Source organism: Leopardus geoffroyi, chromosome A2 (assembly GCF_018350155.1).
Source record: "Leopardus geoffroyi isolate Oge1 chromosome A2, O.geoffroyi_Oge1_pat1.0, whole genome shotgun sequence".
NCBI lineage: Eukaryota > Metazoa > Chordata > Mammalia > Carnivora > Felidae > Leopardus > Leopardus geoffroyi.
In genome coordinates, this window is record NC_059331.1 from 5,849,865 (window position 1) to 5,868,748 (window position 18,884).

General features: G+C 60.2%; 2 protein-coding genes and 1 long non-coding RNA gene across 4 annotated transcripts in view; 1 reads left to right on the forward strand and 2 right to left on the reverse strand.

The window, feature by feature from the left end:
* Positions 1 to 8,533, forward strand: part of FBN3 (fibrillin 3) — a 59,773-nt gene extending 51,240 nt beyond the window's left edge. Inside the window, 8 exon segments of the mRNA XM_045496419.1 lie at positions 240 to 362; positions 517 to 633; positions 3,862 to 3,990; positions 4,080 to 4,199; positions 5,546 to 5,780; positions 6,336 to 6,486; positions 7,502 to 7,744; positions 8,068 to 8,533. Coding sequence (XP_045352375.1) covers positions 240 to 362; positions 517 to 633; positions 3,862 to 3,990; positions 4,080 to 4,199; positions 5,546 to 5,780; positions 6,336 to 6,486; positions 7,502 to 7,744; positions 8,068 to 8,526 — 1,577 coding nt within the window. The 3' untranslated portion in view covers positions 8,527 to 8,533.
* A 1,384-nt stretch (positions 8,534 to 9,917) lies between these two features.
* CCL25 (C-C motif chemokine ligand 25) lies at positions 9,918 to 13,421 on the reverse strand. Its single transcript, XM_045496423.1, has 5 exons — positions 13,292 to 13,421; positions 12,993 to 13,099; positions 10,934 to 11,051; positions 10,643 to 10,830; positions 9,918 to 10,344 (listed from the first exon to the last, which is right to left on the reverse strand). The coding sequence occupies exons 2-5, from the start codon at positions 13,066 to 13,068 to the stop codon at positions 10,337 to 10,339; spliced, it is 390 nt and encodes a 129-aa protein (XP_045352379.1). The 5' UTR covers positions 13,069 to 13,099; positions 13,292 to 13,421; the 3' UTR covers positions 9,918 to 10,336.
* Positions 13,422 to 17,428: 4,007 nt separating this feature from the next.
* On the reverse strand, positions 17,429 to 18,884 carry LOC123607316. Of its 2 annotated transcripts, none has more exons than XR_006716710.1 (2): positions 18,395 to 18,884; positions 17,429 to 17,866 (listed from the first exon to the last, which is right to left on the reverse strand). It is a non-coding gene; the product is annotated as an uncharacterized LOC123607316 (long non-coding RNA). The 2 variants fall into 2 exon arrangements; XR_006716709.1 differs by having other exon boundaries at positions 18,375 to 18,884.

Sequence of the window (18,884 nt, forward strand, 5' to 3'; positions counted from 1 at the left end):
GAGACAGAGCTGCGTAGTTGGAACCGAAACCATGTGGCCTGCAAAGGCAAACATGTTTAATCTCTGGCTTTTTACAGAAAAAGTGTCCATTCCTTGTATAAGCCCATAGATTCTGATTGGTTCGGGCCTGGGAAGGAGGCCTCAGCAGGACCTGAGTGGAGACCCCAGCCCCTGATCCCCGGGGGGGACATCTGTCTGACACCAACCCCCCCCCACCCCACATGCTACCAACCCTCTAGATGTAGATGAGTGTGGCCAGGCACCCACACCGTGTACCTTCCTCTGCAAAAACACCGAGGGCAGCTTCCTGTGCACCTGCCCCCGAGGCTACCTGCTGGAGAAGGACGGCAGGACCTGCAGAGGTGATGTCCCCCCCCAGGCCCTGTGGGGCTTCGTCCCCGACCCCCCGGGGATGCCCGGGCACTTCCCCGGCCGCTCACCCCTGGGTCTTTCCCCTGGGAAGCCCCCGGCCCCGGGGGGCCCTGCCCTGAGCCCGTGGGGACATCTGTGCTGCAGACCTGGACGAGTGCTCCTCCAGGAACCACAACTGCCAGTTCTTCTGTATCAACACCGTCGGCTCCTTCACCTGCCACTGTCCCCCCGGCTTCACCCAGCACCACCAGGCCTGCCTCGGTGAGTCCTTTCACCCCTCCCAGCCCCTGGCACGTGACGCTGGCCTTCGCTCACTTGTTCTGCAAATAAGCAGCAAGCCCCACGTGTGTGCCAGACGGCGGGGACACAGAGGGGGTCAGAACAAAGCCCCTGCTCTGTTGGTGCCCACATCCTGCCAATGCCTAGGACTTCGGTCTCCTTCCTTGCCCTAGGGACCTGGGAGCAGGAGTCCCTCTGACCTCAGCCCAGGACACTCACCTTTGCCCCTGACCGGTCCCTGATGGGTCTCTCTCCTACGGTCTCACGGGGTCCAGAGCAGAAGTTGGTTCAGAAGCCAGAGTTGCAGGGGCAACTGTCACTCCCATCGCTTTTTAGTGTCTCGTGGCCTGGGAGAACCAGACCTCCCCTGGGGGCCAAGCCCAGCCATGGGTGGCCCCATTCAGGCTCCCACTAGTCCACTCAGCCCACACCTACTGTGACCTACGGTGGACCAGGCTGTGCTCTGGCCCGGAGGTCTTTGGACTCCAAGCCTCAGGTCAGGCCTGCCCAGCCCCCTACTTGCTTCTGTTAACAGTTTGGTCGGCACACAGCCACGCCCATTCATTTGCATAGGGTCTGTAGTCGCTTTTGCGCTAAAATAACAGAGTCAGAGCCAAGTTGTTGCCACAAAGTCACACATACCTCCTAGCTGTCCCTCTACAGGAGCCGTTTGCCTCTCCCTGTTCTAAACCCTGAAGGTGCAGCAGTGAACACAGGAGGCAAGCTTGCTGCCGCCATGGACTGTCCCTGCTAATAGGGACTCCGAATAGACACAAACAGCAAAGGGGCGCCTCAGTGGCTCAGTCAGTTAAATGTCCGACATCGGCTCAGGTCATGATCTCGAGGTTCATGGGTTCGAGCCCCGCGTCGGGCTCTGTGCCGACAGCTCAGAGCCTGGAGCCTGCTTCAGATTCTGTGTCTTCCTCTCTCTCTGCCCCTCCCCTGCTCCTGCTCTGTTTCTCTCTGTCTCTAAAAAACAAATAAACATTTAAAAAAATTTAAAAACAAACAGTAAGCTAACACCATAGCCTGTTGGAAAGTGATGCATGGCATGATAGAAAGATAAAGTGAAGCAGAGTAAGGAGATCAGGAAGGCTGCAAGTTTTCCACTAGGGATCAGGAGAAGCCACATCCAAAGGGACTTTTGTACGAAGAGCTGACAGAGGTGAAGGAGGGAGTCACGTGCCCATCGGGGGAAGGGCCTTCTAAGCCTTGAAACAAGATGCGTTTCTCTTTTTCTGCACATTCAAGTTATCTTCCCTGCTTCCTAAGATGAGCACACTTAATGTGGCATCTGTATGAGTTTGTAGCTGTTTGCACGTACACATGCGGGCCCGTGTGCCAGTGCAGACACCCAGCAAGCTCCCGTGGGACTTCTCTCTCTGGAACAGAGTTGAAATTCTCAGCCAGGCTCCCCACTGCGTAGTTACCAGGGATCGAGGGCTCCAGATCATTCACAATTCACATCTGTATAGCCTATACTCCTGGTGGGTGGTCTGAGGCTAACTAGATCAAGGGTCTGCAAATTTTTTCTGTAAAAAGCTCTAAGGTTGGGGTGCCTGGGTGGCTCAGTCAATTAAGCAACTGACTTTGGCACAGATCATGATCTCACGATTCGTGAGTTTGAACCCTGTGTCGGGCTCTGTGCTGACAGCTCAGAGCCTGGAGCCTGCTTCAGATTCTCTCTCTCTCTCTCTCTCTCTCTCTCCCTCTCCCTCTCTCCCTCTCTCTCTCCCTCTCTCCCTCTGCCCCTCCCCAACTTGCACTCACTCTCTCTCTCTCTCTCTCTCTCTCTCTGAAAAATAAATAATAAACATTAAAAAAAATAGCCTTGCCATTGTAGGCCAAAAGCAGTCATAGACAACATGTCATAAATGAATGGGCATAGCTGTGTGCCAATAAAATTTGTTTATGATAAACAGGCGGTGGGCCAGATTTGGGTCTCAGGGCCTCTGTTTGCTTATGATTAAACTAGAAGATCAAACTTATATGACCACAGTATGCCCCCCTGACCCTTGGCCTGCTTTGTGGATGCAAGGGAAAGAGGCCATAGTCGTGCCGGAGGCCTCTCTCTGGTGAAATCCTGGCAGGAATCCAGGGCTAGTCTCTGTGGCCCCTCAAAGGACGGCTCAGGCATGACGGATGACACCAGCAGCAGATACAGGAGCCACTCTGGCTGAGGAGCCCAGGTCCCTAGTGTCTCTCATACTCAAGAGAGATCCCAGGTCCCCAAAGGGAGGTGTCTGGTGTCAATCTTCATTCCCTAGGGAGCCAAAACGAGGGTTCCCCCCGCCCCACCCTGGAGATGCACTGTTCACTCCCTAAACTCCCAGCATGGGCCATTAGCACGGTAGCCACACTGTCTGGTAACCAGCCCGTCTCTGCTCGCACTGCTGGCACAAAACACCACAGACTGGGCAGCTTGAACGACAGACACTTGTTGCACGCGGTTCTGGAGATTGGAAGTCCAAGGCCAGGGTGCCGGCCTGGTCGGTTTCTGGTAAGGGCTCTCCTCCGGCTGGCAGATGGCTACCTTCTCGCGGTGTGCTCCCATGGCAGGGAGACCAAGCTCTCTGGTGTCTCTTCTTACAAGGGCGCTAACCCCGTCCTCAGGACCCCACCCTCACGGCCTCATCTAAACTGAAGCCCCTGCCGGAGGCCCCACCTGCAAACACCATCACTCTGTGGGGTTAGGGCTTCAACATACGAATCTGGAGTGGAGGGGGGACAGCCACTTTCAGTCCATAATCCAGGCTGACATGTCATGATGGTCCGGTGTCCGCGAGGACAGAGTGTACTGTTACCCCCAGGAAAAGGGGTTTTGTTCATCTTTGAGTCCCGTGCTGAGCACTGTCCCGAGCCCTGTGTGTGACTGGATTAATCTCCCAAAACCGCGGTGAGGGAGGTGTTACCATCTCTGTGCTACAGCTGGGGAGACAGGCCCACAGGGGGTAAGTCAGCCACCCCGGGCCACACAGCTTTGAGGTGCCGCAGACAAGATTCAAAGGAAGTCGTATACGTGCTTCATCTCAAACGTTCAAGGCAGTTCTGTGATGTGGGAGCCGCTACGGATCTCATTTCACAGAAGGGGAGACTGAGGCACGGAGAGGGCCAGTGACTCGCCCGGGAGCTGGGTAGGCCCAGCATTGTGGTGCTGGCCGTGAATCCCCTAACCGCTAGGCTGTCCTGCCCGTTCCCTGTCCTCTGCAGACAACGACGAGTGCTTGGCCCAGCCTGGCCCGTGTGGCACCCGGGGGCACTGCCTCAACACCCCGGGCAGCTTCAGCTGTGAGTGCCACCGAGGCTTCACCCTGGACAGCTCAGGCCATGGCTGCGAAGGTAGAGCTGGGCTTTGGGTGGGCTCTGGGCCTGGGCTGTGGTCCCCAGGGCCACCGGGCGAGCCCTACCACCCGGTCTCTGTCTCGCAGACGTGGATGAATGTGACGGGCCCCATCGCTGTCGGCACGGCTGTCAGAACGAGCTGGGGGGCTACCGCTGTGGCTGCCCCCAGGGCTTCACCCCGCACTCCCAGTGGAGCCAGTGTGTGGGTGAGTGTCAAGGGCCCCCCATCAGAATCTGTTGGGAGCAGGCAACTAGGAACCGCCCCCACCCGGGATGTTGGGATAAAGCACAATGACCTAAAGTGCTTCTGGGCCGGCCCGGGAGGTAGTGAGGTCCCCACTGCTGGGGAGACTGGGGAGTCGGGGGGCTGCAGATAAAGCATGGCCAGGTTCAAGCCCATTTCCTTGGGAGTGGTGGCCTGGAGGGCCCAGCTGAGAAGGATTCTGAGTCAGCACGTGTGAACACTAGGAAAGAGTTCTGCGATTGATTGGTGATGCCTGCCGTGGGTGTGGCAGTAGCAGATGGGAGTGTGTGCTGTATCTTTGCCTTAGCTGCTCTGGAGGCCCTCAGTTTGGGGGTCTAGCCTGTGCCCCAGCCTCCTCCATCGCATACTTCTCTTTGTGCTCCAAGCCCTCCTAACGACAGCCTCGTCCTTACCGCCTCCATTTGTGCCTTCCGGACAGTCTGGCTTTCGCCCTCTACCCTTGGGCCCACTCTCTCCAGGCGCCTCCACCTCCGCTGCTCTGGGCACTGCTGCCTGCCCCTCCCAGACGCTCTCCTCCCTCAGCCTCTCTGATTGACGTTGCCTTCTCTCTGGTTCCTCCTCCTCCCCTGATGGTGGGTCCTCAGCTAAGTTTCCATCTTTCCCCTGCTGTGTGGCGTTCAGCCCCTGGGGACCACACACACACCCCTTTGCCTCTGCTGCCGGTTCTCCTTCTCAGCCTGCTTCCCCCTCTGCTTTCTCATTTGCTCACTCCTTCTGCAGTGGGCTGTCCGGGGTCTGTCTTGCGTCAGGCCCTGTGGATACAGAAGTGGGCCAAGTAGCAGACTCTTGTCTAGTTAGTGGTGGGGACAGGGATGAGTTAGGCTCATGGTTCTCAACTGGGAATCATTTCGCCCCCTTGGAGACGTTTTGAAGCGTCTGGGATACATTTTGCTCGTCACGCCTGGGAGGTGGGAGCTCCCGGCATCTAGTGGGTGGGGGCCAGGGATGCTGCTTAATGTCGTGTGGTACACAGGACAGCCCCCACCACAGAGAATGGCTCGGTCCCAGATGTCAGTAGTGCCAGGGAAGAAACCTCGTTCGAGATCATGCCACCCTTTAGGATTTCTGGGAAGTTCCAAGAAATGCTTGGAAGGAGAATTACAGGGCTAGGGCAGACCTAGTCCCGGGGCTAATGGGGAGCCTGATGGAGGTTGACTTTGACCCTGGGCTCTGGAGGAGGAGCCGGAGTTAGTGGGTGGAGATCAGGAGGGCTGTGGGCGGGGGGCCTGGGGGTGCAGAGGCCACCCCCTGCCCCCCGCGTTTCCTCTCCCCCCTCCCCACTCACAGACAAAAACGAGTGCGTGCTGTCGCCTGCGGCCTGCGGCAGTGCCCCCTGCCACAACACGCTGGGTGGCTTCCGCTGCGTCTGCCCCTCTGGCTTTGACTTTGACCAGGCCACGGGGGACTGCCAGGACGTAGACGAGTGTGCCGCGCAGGGCGGCCCCTGTAGCTACGGCTGCGCCAACACCGCCGGTGGCTTCCTGTGCGGCTGTCCCCAAGGCTACTTCCGGGCTGGGCAAGGGTGAGGGGCTTGCGTAGGGCGGGCACAGATTCCCAAACCCTGCGAGAGCACACGCACACGCACGCACGCACACACATACACACAGGTGGGCCCGTGTTCACATGCATTTTACACACGTGTGCACGGAGCCCTGAGCACACGTATGGGTGTGCATACAAGCTCACACCCGATTCTGGCATAATTACCTTCGTGGCAGATGAACCCACCCGGTAGATGCACACTTCTCTGTAACACACTTGAGCACACGGCTCACACGGATGCCAGCACGCCTGCGGACCCCTCCGCAATTGCATATCTCAGTGTGCACATGTGTGCACATACACAGCAGCATCCTGGGGTGTGAGCAGGTTCGCACCTAGGCCCAGGTCAGCCAAGGGATGCGTGCACACAAGCGCACATCCCTTGTGTGGGCACGCGCAAAGGCACGGCCACACATTTACACACCAGCACCTGCCCCCGTGGGCAGTGAGGCTCAGGGTGGGGGCTGGAGGGGCTGGCTGGGGAGATCCCGCCAGCCTGCCCCTGAAGGCCTACCGCCACCTTGTCCTGGCCCAGGCACTGCGTCTCTGGCCTGGGCTTCAGTGCCGGGCCCCGGGAGACACCAGGAGAAGAAGAACTGATTTCATCTGAAGCCTGCTATGAGTGCAAGATCAACGGCCTCCCGCCTCGTGACCGGCCACGGCGCAGCGCCTACGGCGGCCACCAGGTCAGGAGAATGAAGGGATAGGAAAGTTGGGTCGGAGGGGCTCTCGCTATTAGATTAACTAAATATGAGTGCATTGCTTTGCCTTCTTTTCCCCTCTTGTTTCTTCCCCCCCTTTCCTGGAAAAACAGTGGCTCTATATGTCATCCCACTGTTACAAATATTTTCTGTAAGCTTCGCAGGGGTAGGGCCCTGTGTCTGTAAGAGTGATGGGAGTGGTTGTCGGGGCTCCTGGGATGGGCGCCAGCAGATCTGGGCAGAGGAGGGCCCGGCGGCCCCATGGCTTTGCCTGCAATACTCACAGACTGCCAGCAGGTGTCAGCAAGGGCACGTGTCTGCGCAACACGCTGGGGAAGGGCGGAAGTGTCCAGAACCCAAGGGCAGGGAGACAGGAATAGCTTTCACTTTAACACAACAAGGGAACCACCCCTCAATATGTAAATTAGGCGAAACCAACACCAAGGAGAAGAAAACACAGATAACCTCCTGTGGGACTGGTTACGTCACCAAGCCCGGGCTGGCCTGCCATTGAGGCCCCTGGCTTATTCAGGGCCCTGTCCGGCTGCCAGGACCAGGAGCGCACTCACAGCAGTTCACATAAAGAGGGGTTTGTCATAGCACACAGGGTGCTCTCAAAGAGCCCAGAGGCAGGAAGTGCAGCAACCCCCACCCCCACCCCCACCCCGGCACCGGAAAGCAGCTCCTCTCTGGTGCAGCCAGGTCTTGTGTTTCTCACTGTGGCGGCTTCAGCGTCGTGTGGACAAGTGGCCGCCTATCTGCCCGTCTTTGCTTTCCCCTGGGGAAGCCGCCTCCGCCGTCACGCCTCTGTCTGTGGCCCAAGCTGGCGGTGGGCCTTGTGATGGAGGGCCAGATGGAGGTCAAAGGCGGAGAGTGCCCCAGGTTGTCCTCCGGTTGAGAGACTGGCTGAAATGTCTCTGCCGTGACCCCGTGGTCCCCTACCCACTGCGTTCCGACGCTCCCCGCCTCTCACCGTCCTCTGCCTGGTCTTTCTCCACAGGTGAGCCTGGCCAGCCTTGACTCAGAGGCCCCACTGACCTTGGGCCTGAACCTCTCGCGCCTGAGCCAGGCCGAGCGCATCCTGGAGCTGCAGCCAGCGCTGGAGAGCCTGGCGGGACGGGTCCGTTATGTCATCGCCCGTGGCAATGAGCGAGGTTTCTTCCGCATGCATCACCTCCGTGGCCTCAGCTCCTTGCAGCTGGGGCGCCGGAGGCCCGGGCCTGGAACCTACCGGCTGGAGGTGGTGAGCGTGGCAGGGCCCTGGGGCACCTGGCCGGAGGGGCAGCCGGGACCAGGGGGCCGGGCCTTGCGGCTGAAGGTGCAGCTACAGCTGCTGTAGTTGGAAGGACACCCCCCCCCCCACCTCCTGGCAGACCCCAGGCCCCTCCCGCAGCCCCCGCTCCGGACTCACTGCATGGGCCCTGCCCAGTCCTTGCCTCGTTCGGCAGGATTTGGAGGAAACTGAGGTCACCGAGCTCACCACACACCGCAGGGAGCCCCCCGGGGTCCCTGGTGAAGCCCTGGACTCAGCGCGCCCCGGCGCCCCCCGTTCGTCCTCCTCTCCAGAGCTTGGGACGGACCGACCCTGCCAGCAACGGGGTCACTGACCGGGAGGAGCCCCGGAACTCAGGAAGAGTAAAATGCTGTGCTGCGACCTCAGGCGAACCCAGCCTCTGCCCAGGGGGACCCCAACACTCAGTCTCCCCTAGAGACGGCTGGAAGCTGGCGCACGCACCCTCCTTCTGCAACAACCAGGGTCACGGAAGGGCCTGTGATTCGCCGAGTCCGGTCAGCCTCAGGCTTCCACTTCTGCACTGCACCGCGGCTCACCCCCGGGGGTCGATGGGACATGGAAACGGACAGCTGGGGGTGCACCTGGGGCTCGACCCTCCGAGCCGAAGAGCCTGTGGGGCCCCAGCCAGAGTTGGTGACACCGCCACGCTCGGGCCCCCGGTGGGGTGGGCTGGGGTTCCAGGATGCTTTTATATCAAAAGCAGAGACCACAGTAAAGTTATTTTGGGTTAAGCCGGCCTCTTTGGCGTGTTCTCGAAGTAACGAGACGCTGCCCTCCGCGGGGCCGGGCTGGGCTCACAGGTCAGGGAGCGGGAGGCCCCAGAGCTTTGGAAGGATGGGCTTCAACCCGGGGCTCTGAGGGGAAAGCGTGCAGCCGAGACGCAGGCGAAGGCCGCCTTCCAGCTGGGGGTGGGGGACACGGCACCCAGGCTGCAAGCGGGTTCTGCTAACCTCAGACCTGTGAGTGGCACAAAGCCAGGCTGCCGGTGGCAACCACCGAGGGCCCGGGTGGCTTCACCGGGGCCGATTCCAGCTGCTCACGCTCCCTGACCACGTACCGCGTACCCGGCACCGTTCTAAGGACCGTTACTGACCCGCTTGGTTGTCCTTGCAACTCCGTGGAATAGAAGCTGTTGTGTTCGGCCCCGTTTTACAGGTTGGAAAACGGGCTTACGGATGGCAGGCCGCTTGGCCAAGGTCACTCCAGGTTGCAGGTAGCAGGTCACCCTGCCCCGCTCGCATCCTGCCTGGTCCCAGGGTGAGCCGCACCTATACCTAATCTGATGGTCTCACTGGATGCCAGGGGGCCGTCGATACGCGGTCCGTGTGTGTGTGTGTGTGTGATGTGTGTGTGCAGACAGTAGTGCGTCGGTTGTTTATTGTCGTCTCTGCACCCGGCGCGGGGCTGGAACTCCCAACCCCGGAGGTCAGGAGTCCCACGCTCTGACTGCGCCAGCCAGGCACCCGGTGGTAGTGCATTGGGTCCCCACTAGCTTGTACGAGGCAGGCAGTGATATCACCCATTTTACAGCGGGAGGAACCAAGGCTTAGAGGGTTTGTAGAACTGGCCTGAGTCGCCTGCATAGCCTAGCGGGGCCTCGGTGTGACCCCTGGCCCCAAACCGCCTCTTGTCCTCTAGAGATGAAGCGCTGGGTTTTCATCTGGAATGTTCTCTCTCGTGGTGGAAACTGAGGCTGCCTGAGGATGGGACAGCTGGATGGCTCGAGTCTAGTGCCTGGCTCCGGGGCTCTATTCTTGGCTGGGTCCCGGGCCACTTGACTTATCGAGAGTGTTTCTGGACCCCTGTCAGAGCTTGCAGAGGGCTCCTCCGTGCATTAGCCAGGCTCGCTACAGCCCAAGGGTGTGGGCGGAACAAACGCAGCGACCCCCATTTTACAGGCGAGGAAAGAGATGCCAAGAGTGCGCGGTTTGCTCAAGGTCACCAGCTGGACTCACACCCTCGCCTGCAGCCAGCATGCCCCCCCACCCCCGGAGCCGTCAGCTTGAGGGCTCAGCACAGATCCTGGGGTGGCATTCACGTGGGATTCAACACAGGCTGGGATAGCAACTCACACCCCATAAGGAAATGTGACAGAGACAGGAATGACATGCCACCCCAGGGATGTTTTAAATAACGTTTATTTAAAAATCATAGAAAAGCATAGTCTGGGAGGAGCGTCCCGGGACGGTCTGGAGCTTTGCAAGGACCCAAAGGGACACAGGCAGGCGTGGCCCAGGGTGGGTGGCAAGAGGCCGCGGTGGGTGACAAATCCAGATGATCCACTACAAGACCCACTGCTTACGGCTGACTCTGGTTCCTGGCGCAGGCAAGGGGCCTGAAGCAAGGTCAGCTCTTTCCTTCCAGCTGCCTGAGGAGCAGGATGTGGCAGGAGCGATGGGACAGAGCCAAGAGCAGGCTCAGGCCCAGGCACTGAGGTCTGGCCTGAATGACAGGCTGGGGCACCTGGAGCCTCAGGGGACAGTTGTGGCGGGGACAGGTCCGGCCCACCTTCGTGCTGGCTAATCTTGGAGGTGTTCGGGCTCACGGATCTGCCGGGGGGGGGGGGGGGGGATTGGAGAGGTCAGCAGGTGATGGGGACTGGAGTAGGAGCTGGGGACCCCGCCCACCTGACACTTCGTCTCAGCACTTGCCGAACCCCCCGCAGCCGGGTTAGGGTAATGAACCGCCACCCGAGTGTCAACCGGCAGGACTGACCACAGAGTCAGCCCCCTCGGTCCGGAGTTGAGTCCCCCCCCCCCCCCGCCCCCAGCCTGTGCTGCTCTAGAGAGCCCTCATCCCTCAGCAGTGGGGGGGGCGGAGGGATGGTCACATGATTAGAGTCCTCACCTGGATGAGCTGTCGTCCGGAGGGCAGTTTTCGTCTTGTTGCTTCTGGGGGGCCAGCTCACCCCGGACGGGGTTCTCAGGCGGCTTCTGGGATGCTTTGCCTTCCGCGCATCCAGGAATTCCGTCCAGTACTTCACCCTCTTGTCCCGGGGGTTGCCACACACCATCCTGTGTTTCCGCAAGAAGAATCTGGCGGGGGAGAGGGTGCCCAGGTTGGGGTGTGAGCCGGGGGCAAAGTCGCGTCTGGGCCCCGCCCCCCGCCCCGCCTCCCAGGCCCCACAGCCCCACTCACATCACAGCCGGCAGGTTGCAGCTGCCGCTCACGTCCTGGCGCTGGTACCCCAGGGCGCGCTTCAGAAAGTCCAGGCTCTGGAGCCGGTGGTAGGCTAGGCAACAGTCCTCCGAGACACCTGCGGCCGCGACCCGCGGGCTCACATCTCTGTGCGCATGCGCGTGGGCAGCGACGCACACGCGCCCGCACACACACCTGCCGCAACCCCCCCCCCCCCCCCCCCCGAGGCCCGCGGAGGCCGAGAGACAGCCCAGATGATAAGGAAGGCACCCGGCTCACCTTTGGTCCCCTGATAAGGGGACCGCTGGCACGAGTTGGAGGGGGTCCACGGTCCCGGGCTGGGAGGGGCCCAGGACCACAAAACGAGTGAGGGATCAGAGTGAATGAGGACTTCCACGAGGGCTCCGGGGCAGAGGAGCGCAGACGCCCCGAGGAGGGGCCAGGGGACGCGGCTCCCAGCCCAGGCCCCTCGAAAATGAATGGGCTGGCCGGCTGCTCCTGATGTCCCCGCTCCTGCTCCGGGCTGGCCGTTCCCCACCTAGGGCTATCTCCAGGGCCTCCTCCTTTCTGTCCCCGTCAGAGTGACCACTCGGTCACCAGACCAGAAACCAGGAGGTCTCTGTTTGTCTACTCGTTGCCCGACAAAAGCATTTTGGGTTCCTACTAAGGTGCCAGACGTGTAGACAAACACAGAGGGGAATTGGACCCAGGGCTGTCACGGGCATCCCCCAGCCTGGTGGGGACACCCAGAGGTCGATCTGTGCCAGGAGGGGGAAGGGCAGGGACCTGGGGGTGGTGTCTTGGAGGAGGGTGCCAGCAGGGCCTGGGAGGGTGGGCGGGTGGAGGTGATGTGAGAGACAGTGCAGCGGCCTTCAAGGCCCTCCGGGACCCATCTGTCTGCTGACCCCCCCACCTCCAGGAGCCACAACCAAGGTCTGGCAAAGTGCAGTGGGAAGGATGGGGGAGGAGGGCGGCTTGAGCCTGCCCTGCATCTCCAAACCTTGGCCCCAGAGGGCGAGGGGCAGTGGTGTCAGATGGACCCTGGGTTTCGGTACCAGGCAGGCAGGGGGCCACTCTGCCCCTAGGATCAAAGGGCCCCGGGCTGGGCCTGGCTTCTGGAATGGGCCTCTGATAGCAGGACAATGGGAATGAAGCCCAGCCCCATCTTGGGCAAAGGCTAAGGTCTGCTGGAAGCAGAGGACTAGGGCCTCTCAGACCAAGTGAGGGCAGGCGGGGCAGGCAGGGTGGGGGGTAGGGATGGTGCTATGGGGTTTGGACCAAGCCGGGGACCCTGCTCAGCCAGCTGCTGGGCTCAGCCGCTTCCCCCGGGGCCCATGGGGGATGCAGGAAACAGTGGTGGGACTCCTGGGGGACACTGTGTGCCCAGAACTGGCCTTTGGTCACCAAATCCTCAGGTGCCCGATGCAGGGAGAAGTGGGAAGGGACTCCCCGTGAATAACAGTATGCTTGTCATTGTTATTGCCGGGCACCGGGCCAAGAGTTTTGCACGTTACCAGCCCATTGGAGTCTCATGTCCTATCTGTGCAGCAGGAATCCAGAGGCCCCACTTTGCAGATGAGGAAACCGAGGCTCATAAAGACTGAGTAGCAACACAGGTAGCCCAAGGCGGGTGGAGCTGGGATGGGGACCCACTCCCGTTGGTCTCCAGGGCTCTGCAGGGTCATGTCACTGCAGTGTGTCCCCGGCAGTAGCTGGCCATGCCACCACTGGGAGCCATACTCTGCTCCCCACAGTGTCTGGGCTGACTGGAGTCCTGGCAGGGAGGCCTTGGGTCACGGAAGGTGGGAGGAGGCATCACAGGGCCTCTGGAAGGAGGGACTGGGGGGCCTGCACCCGCAGGGAGCCGCAAACACATGCCAGGAGTTTCTGCGTGACTGGGGCGGGAGTTGTGCATCAGAATTCAGTGGTGGAGACATAACGGGTGGGGGTTGGGGAGCTTCTGGAGGAGGGGAGGAGCAAATGGGGGAGGGAGGGCAGGGAGGATGGATGGGGAGAGGAGGGCTCCGGGAGGCTGGGTAGGTACGGCCCACGACGTTACCTTGAGCGTGGACAGGACACCAGATGCCCACAAAGCTGGCCGCCGCCACCAGGCACAGCAGGAGCCACAAGTTCATTGTGCACCGGCTGGTCCTGCTCCCCAGGTGTCTGCAAGAATAATGGGAGAGGTGGGGGTGATGAGGACCCCAAACGGACGGCAGCAGACCCTGGGAACACTTCCATCTCAAGCCAGGCCCCAGGGCCCTCTGCAAGGGAGGCAGGCGGCCCAGGGACACGTTGGGCTGGAGGGCCTGGCGGCTGGTCGGGCTGGTCCCAGCCGAGACTGGGGGAAGGACTCACCAAAGTCCGAGGGATCCCAGGGGCTGGTGCCTGCTGGGGTGAATCCAAGCTTTTCTGCCTGCCAGGCCAGCAGGCTGGGCATTTTATAGATGGAGCCCCACCCTGAGGCCACCTGCCCTCCGCCACCCTCCCTCCTTCCACCTCCTCCCCTGCTGGGCCTCCAGGCTTCTCCCCGGTTTATCTTTCTAGCTGCTTTCTCCAAAGTCAAGATACACCTGCAGGGCATTGTAGGCACCTGGGGACAAGAGGACCTACATCAGAGGGCTGGCAGGAAACACTGACTTTCTCAACTACTTGGATGTGAGACAGACAAGGGTTGGCTCCCTTGGTGGTGGGAGGCAGAACCGCACAGATGGACAGACCCAGCCTGCCCAGGCCACTTGAAGGCTGGCTGCCCTAGGACCACCCCCCCTCTTTCACTTCCTCCCCCATCCAGTCCTCCCCTGCTTTCTCCCCGAAGGGCCCTTTGTCCTCCCAGCATTCCCTCTCCCGCCACACACCAGGGCAGACACAGCCTTCCTGCACAGGGGCCTCAGGCTGCCTTGCTCCCCGCTCCCAAGCCACCTGTCCGGTGGGGCCCTGACTTCACCCCACTTTTCCCTCCTTCCCCACAATGGGGGGCCTTCCAGTTTCATAGAAATGCCCTGGTTTTGCCAACAGGCAAATCCATTGAAACAGAAAGTAAAATCAGTAGTTGCCATGGGCTGGGAAGGGAGAATGGGGGGCGGGGAATGCGCAACTTGGCGAATATTGTGAACGCAGGGAACCTTGCACTTTTTTGTTGTTGTTTTTAAGATTTTATTTTTAAGCAATCTCTGCGCCCAGCGTAGGGCTTGAATCCGCAACCCCGTGATCGAGTCGCGCGCTCCACTGACTGAGCCAGCCAAGCGTCCCCGGAACCTTACACTTCCGATGGGGTGCAGTGTAAGGTATGTGAATTTTCTCGACTGTTACCTTGAGAAAAATGCTATTAACATCCACCACAACAAAGAAATGCTGGTTTTGGAAGAAATGCCTGGAGCCCTAGGTAGCCGCGCGCCGGCGGGAAGCAAAGCAAAACCCACCTAGAAGGCATATTTTTCTTTCCCTGGGTCAGCGTGGCTCGCCTGGTCAGGGGCTCCACGGGTGGGAGTGGGCGGTTGCAGGGGCAACGGGGCTTTGCAGAGACCTCACAGCTGATTGGCTTGAACTGTTGACTTTTTATTGCTCGCATCCTTAGCTGTAGAACACGCCAGGTATTTACCACACCCGTACCCTTCTCATCTCCCCGCCCCACTAGGAGCCCCTGGCGGGGACCCTTCGCAGCCCCCAGGGGAGGAATCCTGTGGGTTTGGAGGCGTGGCTTACACTAGGGGCGGGGCTTACAAGCCCCGCCCCTCCCCGCTCCGGGAGCTGAGACTCCCCGCGGCCAGGCCCAGCGCCTAGTGGTCCGCGGAGGTGGCTGTGGCAGCCCCCAGGGCCCGCTCGCAACTCCGGTTCCTCGACCTCTTGCTCTGGGTGTGGGGGGGGGGGGGGGGTGCGCAGGCGGGACGAGACGCGGCTCCGCGTGGCTGGGGGCGTGGGGACGCGGCGTGGCGGGCCCGGCCAGCCTGTCTGCTCAGGCCCACTGCACCTGCCTGTCCCGTCGCCCGAAGCCGCCAAGACGTGGCGTGACCCAGACTCGCCTGAGGTCCCCGCAAGCGAGCCCACTTCCCCTCCCCGCCCCTCGGGGTTTGTCCCACCCGCAGCCTTCACTCCGGGCGGGTGTCCGAGGAACCTGGGCGCAGGGCAGGCAGGGATTTGCGTGATCTTGGACCCGGTGCAGGTGTCAGGGAGGGGGGCGGCGTGCTCAGACCCCGGTGAAAACCCGGAGTTCTGAAGCCCGCAGCTGCTGAGTGTGAGGGCCGCATCCTCACGGTCAGGGCCGAACTGGGAAAGGGGAGGCCTCTTCTGTTCCTACAGCTGCTGGAGGCGCCCCTGTGGCAAGAGCGTAGCTGGGGGGACAGAGGCCTCCTCCTGCCTCCTGGCCACCAGCCCTGACGATGGGGGGCCGTTCGGGGTGGTCTCCGGCCTGAAGCTGAGCCAAGGTGAGGGACTCACCACATCCCAGGGCCTGCAGGTCGGAAGGGCAGGCAAAAAGCCTTCCTCAGGCTCAGCTCTTGGAGGCCCCCTGGGGAGGCCACCGCTAGGGAGTGCACTCAGAGGGTCCCCTGCAGAAGGGGTGGGGGGGTCTGGGCTCTGTGCGGGGAGATGCCAACCGCTCCCTTGGGGCCAGTTCCTCCGGGGGCCGGCTCACTATCATTTCTGTGCTGGAGAAGCCCTCCCAGGTGTTCAACTTTGGCCCTCTCGACAGAGGGTCAGGGAGGCTCTAAGAGTCATCGGAAGGGCACAGGGGCACTGGGGAGGTGCCACCAACTGAAGCGGGGGCCCTCCTGCAGTTGCTGTTGCACATCAGGTCCCCCCTCTCCCTGTGTTGCCCACCGCTCTCCCGGCCGTCTGGTGCCTCCAGGCCCCCGCTCAGGCGGCCCCTGGAAGCAGCAGCTGGGGACCCTCCCTCGCGCACCTCGTGTTGACGCACGTACGAGGCACGTACCGGCCCCTGTCTGCGGGGCCTGGGCCCCCGTTGCGCCTAGCTGCCTCTTGCTCTGGCCCAGACGCACAGTGGTTACCATGCGACTGGAGGAAGGGAGGAAAAGGGGTTTTTCCAACATGCCTTTCGGGGACTTCATCTACGGTCTCTGTGACCCCTGTCACTGTGTTCCTGACGTGGTTGGCCCTGCCGCCTCCTGGAAGGCTGGCTTGGAGGGGCTTGCCTCCCCAGGCTGACCAGGGGTCTCTGTGTTCCCTAGGGTCGCCGCGGCGACCATCTGGGCAGGGGCCAGGCCCACCACACATTCTTGGGCCATTGACACTGGTTGTATGGAGCCTTGGCCTCTGTCCTGGTGCTTCCCCGGCTCTTAACCAGACATGTGGGGGACAGGTGCCAGCTGGATGCCAGCTGGAATGCCCCAGCTAGGAAGGTGGCCTATTGCCGGTCCTGCCAGGCTGGGCTGGGGCAGGGTGTCAGCGAGGAGGAAGGGCGGTGGGCTCTGAGGGGAGGGTCCCACAGGGCCCTCTTGGGAGTCCCTCTTCGAAGCGGCTGAACTCCATTCACCCCTCCCACGCAGGTTTTCTGGGTGCCCCTTACAAACCAGCCATTTGCTGGGACCCCGCCCGGGTGATGGCAGTGAGTAAGCGATGTGTCCCAGCCATGAAAGATGCCAGTGATGTCACTGGCCCTCACTGAACATCTGTCGGGGGCCATTTGTCATCATGCTCATTCAGCAAGCACTTAGTAAGTACCTACTGTATGCCAGGCCCTGGGCCGGGTGCCAGGGAAAAATAGCGAAGGAGGCAGATGGTCTCAGGGTAGAGCAGAAAACACAAGCCGCAAATAGGGAAGCAGGATGCTGCCTTGAGATTAGGAAGGATGACACTGGGGATGGGCTGGGCTTCTTCGAAGAGAGTGGCCCGAGATGACAACAGCCCTATAGGATCAATAGTTATCCCCATTTTCCAGGAAAAACACAACCAACTGAGGCCCAGAGAGGTCAAGTGGTCTGCCCAAATCAGCGGGACCGGATTCCACGCTCAGGTCTCACCCCTTCATTCCACATGAGCCGTTAGGGTGCTGTATTAAAAAACTTTTTTAGGGGCGCCTGGGTGGCTCGGTCGGTTAAGCGTCCGACTTTGGCTCGGGTCATGATCTCGCAGTTTGTGAGTTTGAGCCCCGCATCGGGCTCTGTGCTGACAGCTCAGAGCCCGGAGCCTGTTTCCGATTCTGTGTCTCCCTCTCTCTCTGCCCCTCTCCCACTCATGCTCTGTCTCTCTCTGTCTCAAGAATAAATAAATTAAAAAAAAATTTTTTTTTAACCTTTAGTACTGTATTTTCTTTAACCATCTCTATAAAAATATTATCATTCCCACAGGCAATCAAATAAGGATGATTTGTGAGACATTCCCTCTTTTTTCTTTTCTTTCTTTTTTTTTTTTTTTGGCATAGTAGATCTTGATTGCACACTTGTAGCACGTTTCAGATGCCAAATAGCCACACGTGGTGGTTAGAGGCTACCTTGGGGAGCAGTGCGGTTCTAGCCACAGATAACCGTCAGGCCATAATTTTGTCCTGATTCTTTCTTATGTTTATTAAGACTTTTTTTTCTGGGCAGTTCAATTTTCCCAGCAAAACTGGGGGGAAGGTACAGAGATCTCCCATATACCCTTTGCCCCAAATGGATATTTGCCCCAAATGGATATTCCCTGGTTATCAACATCCCGCACCAAAGGGTGCATTTGTTACCATCGACGGGCCTGTGCTGACAGCATTGTCATCCAAAGTCCATAGTTTACGTTCGGGTCCACTCCTGGTGTTGGACATTTTATGGGTTTGAGCAAATGCTTGATGACCTGTACCCATCATTATGGCATCATACAGAGTACCTCACTGCCCTGAAAATCCTCTGTGCTCCAAGCATGTCTTGTGTATCAGGACGTCTTGACAGCTGGCGCCTACCTGATCATGGAAGGACTGAGTGCCCCTCCCGGGGCTGGCAGATCCTAGAGAGAGCAAATGAGTCGTGAGCGCACCTTCCGCAGGCGAAGCGGCCAGTCCGGAGCCCGCACCCAGACCCTCTCCTTTATGGGGCTCTCACACTCAGGGCCACTGTCCCCGGCCCTGATCACCCCAGAGCCAGGTGTCAGACCACTAAGAGACAAGCCCTGTACCCCGGAGCCTGCGGAAATTATGCAAACTAGCCAGTCCTGAGCCGCACGGGCCGCCTCACCCATTCCCTCCCGCAGACACCAGACTACAGGCTCTCGCCCACCTTTTCCTCTCACTCCCTCTGCCTCCTGGCCAAGCACCACACGATGCTTCCCCCTGTGGCCCTGTGAGGATGGGTGCCCCTCCTCTTGACATCTGTGAGTAGCAAAGTATCTTTTTCATGACAATCGTCTCCTGGTCTAGTAGCCTCACCACCCCTGAATAGGCATAAAACCTGCATTTTAAAGCAAATGCCAAGTGATGTGCAGAGAGCTGGAGACAGAGGGCAGATAATTGATGTACCGTGCCCATGTGACGCTCACCGCCGGGGGGACCTTCACAGGATGCACGGTCTGCATTCTAGAGGAACGTCCACACACAGGCTGTGGGGATGCACAGGGCACCCCACCAGGGCTCCAGAGAGAATGGAGACCTGAAGGGCAAGCAGGTGTTAGAGGTCAGACAGAGCAGGACGCCAGAGGGACCTGCCAAGTGTAGGCTGGCTGGGGCGGGAGGAGACAGTCTATTCGTGGCCTCGTGTACCGAGCCAAGAAGGGTGACCTTCCTCGAAAAGGCACTGGGGAGCTGCTGAGGGATTTAGCCAGGGGAGGACTGCGGTCAGCCCTGTATCTGAGCTTTGCCAAGGTCATGTGGAAGACGCAGTGTGGCGACATGGGTCCGGGAAAGAGTAGCCTCAAGACTAACACCTTGTCGAGGCGTCTGGGTGGCTCGGTTGAGCGTCCGACTTCAGCTCGGGTCCGGTCATGATCTCGCGTTCGTGGGTTCGAGCCCCACCATCGGGTTCTGTGCTGA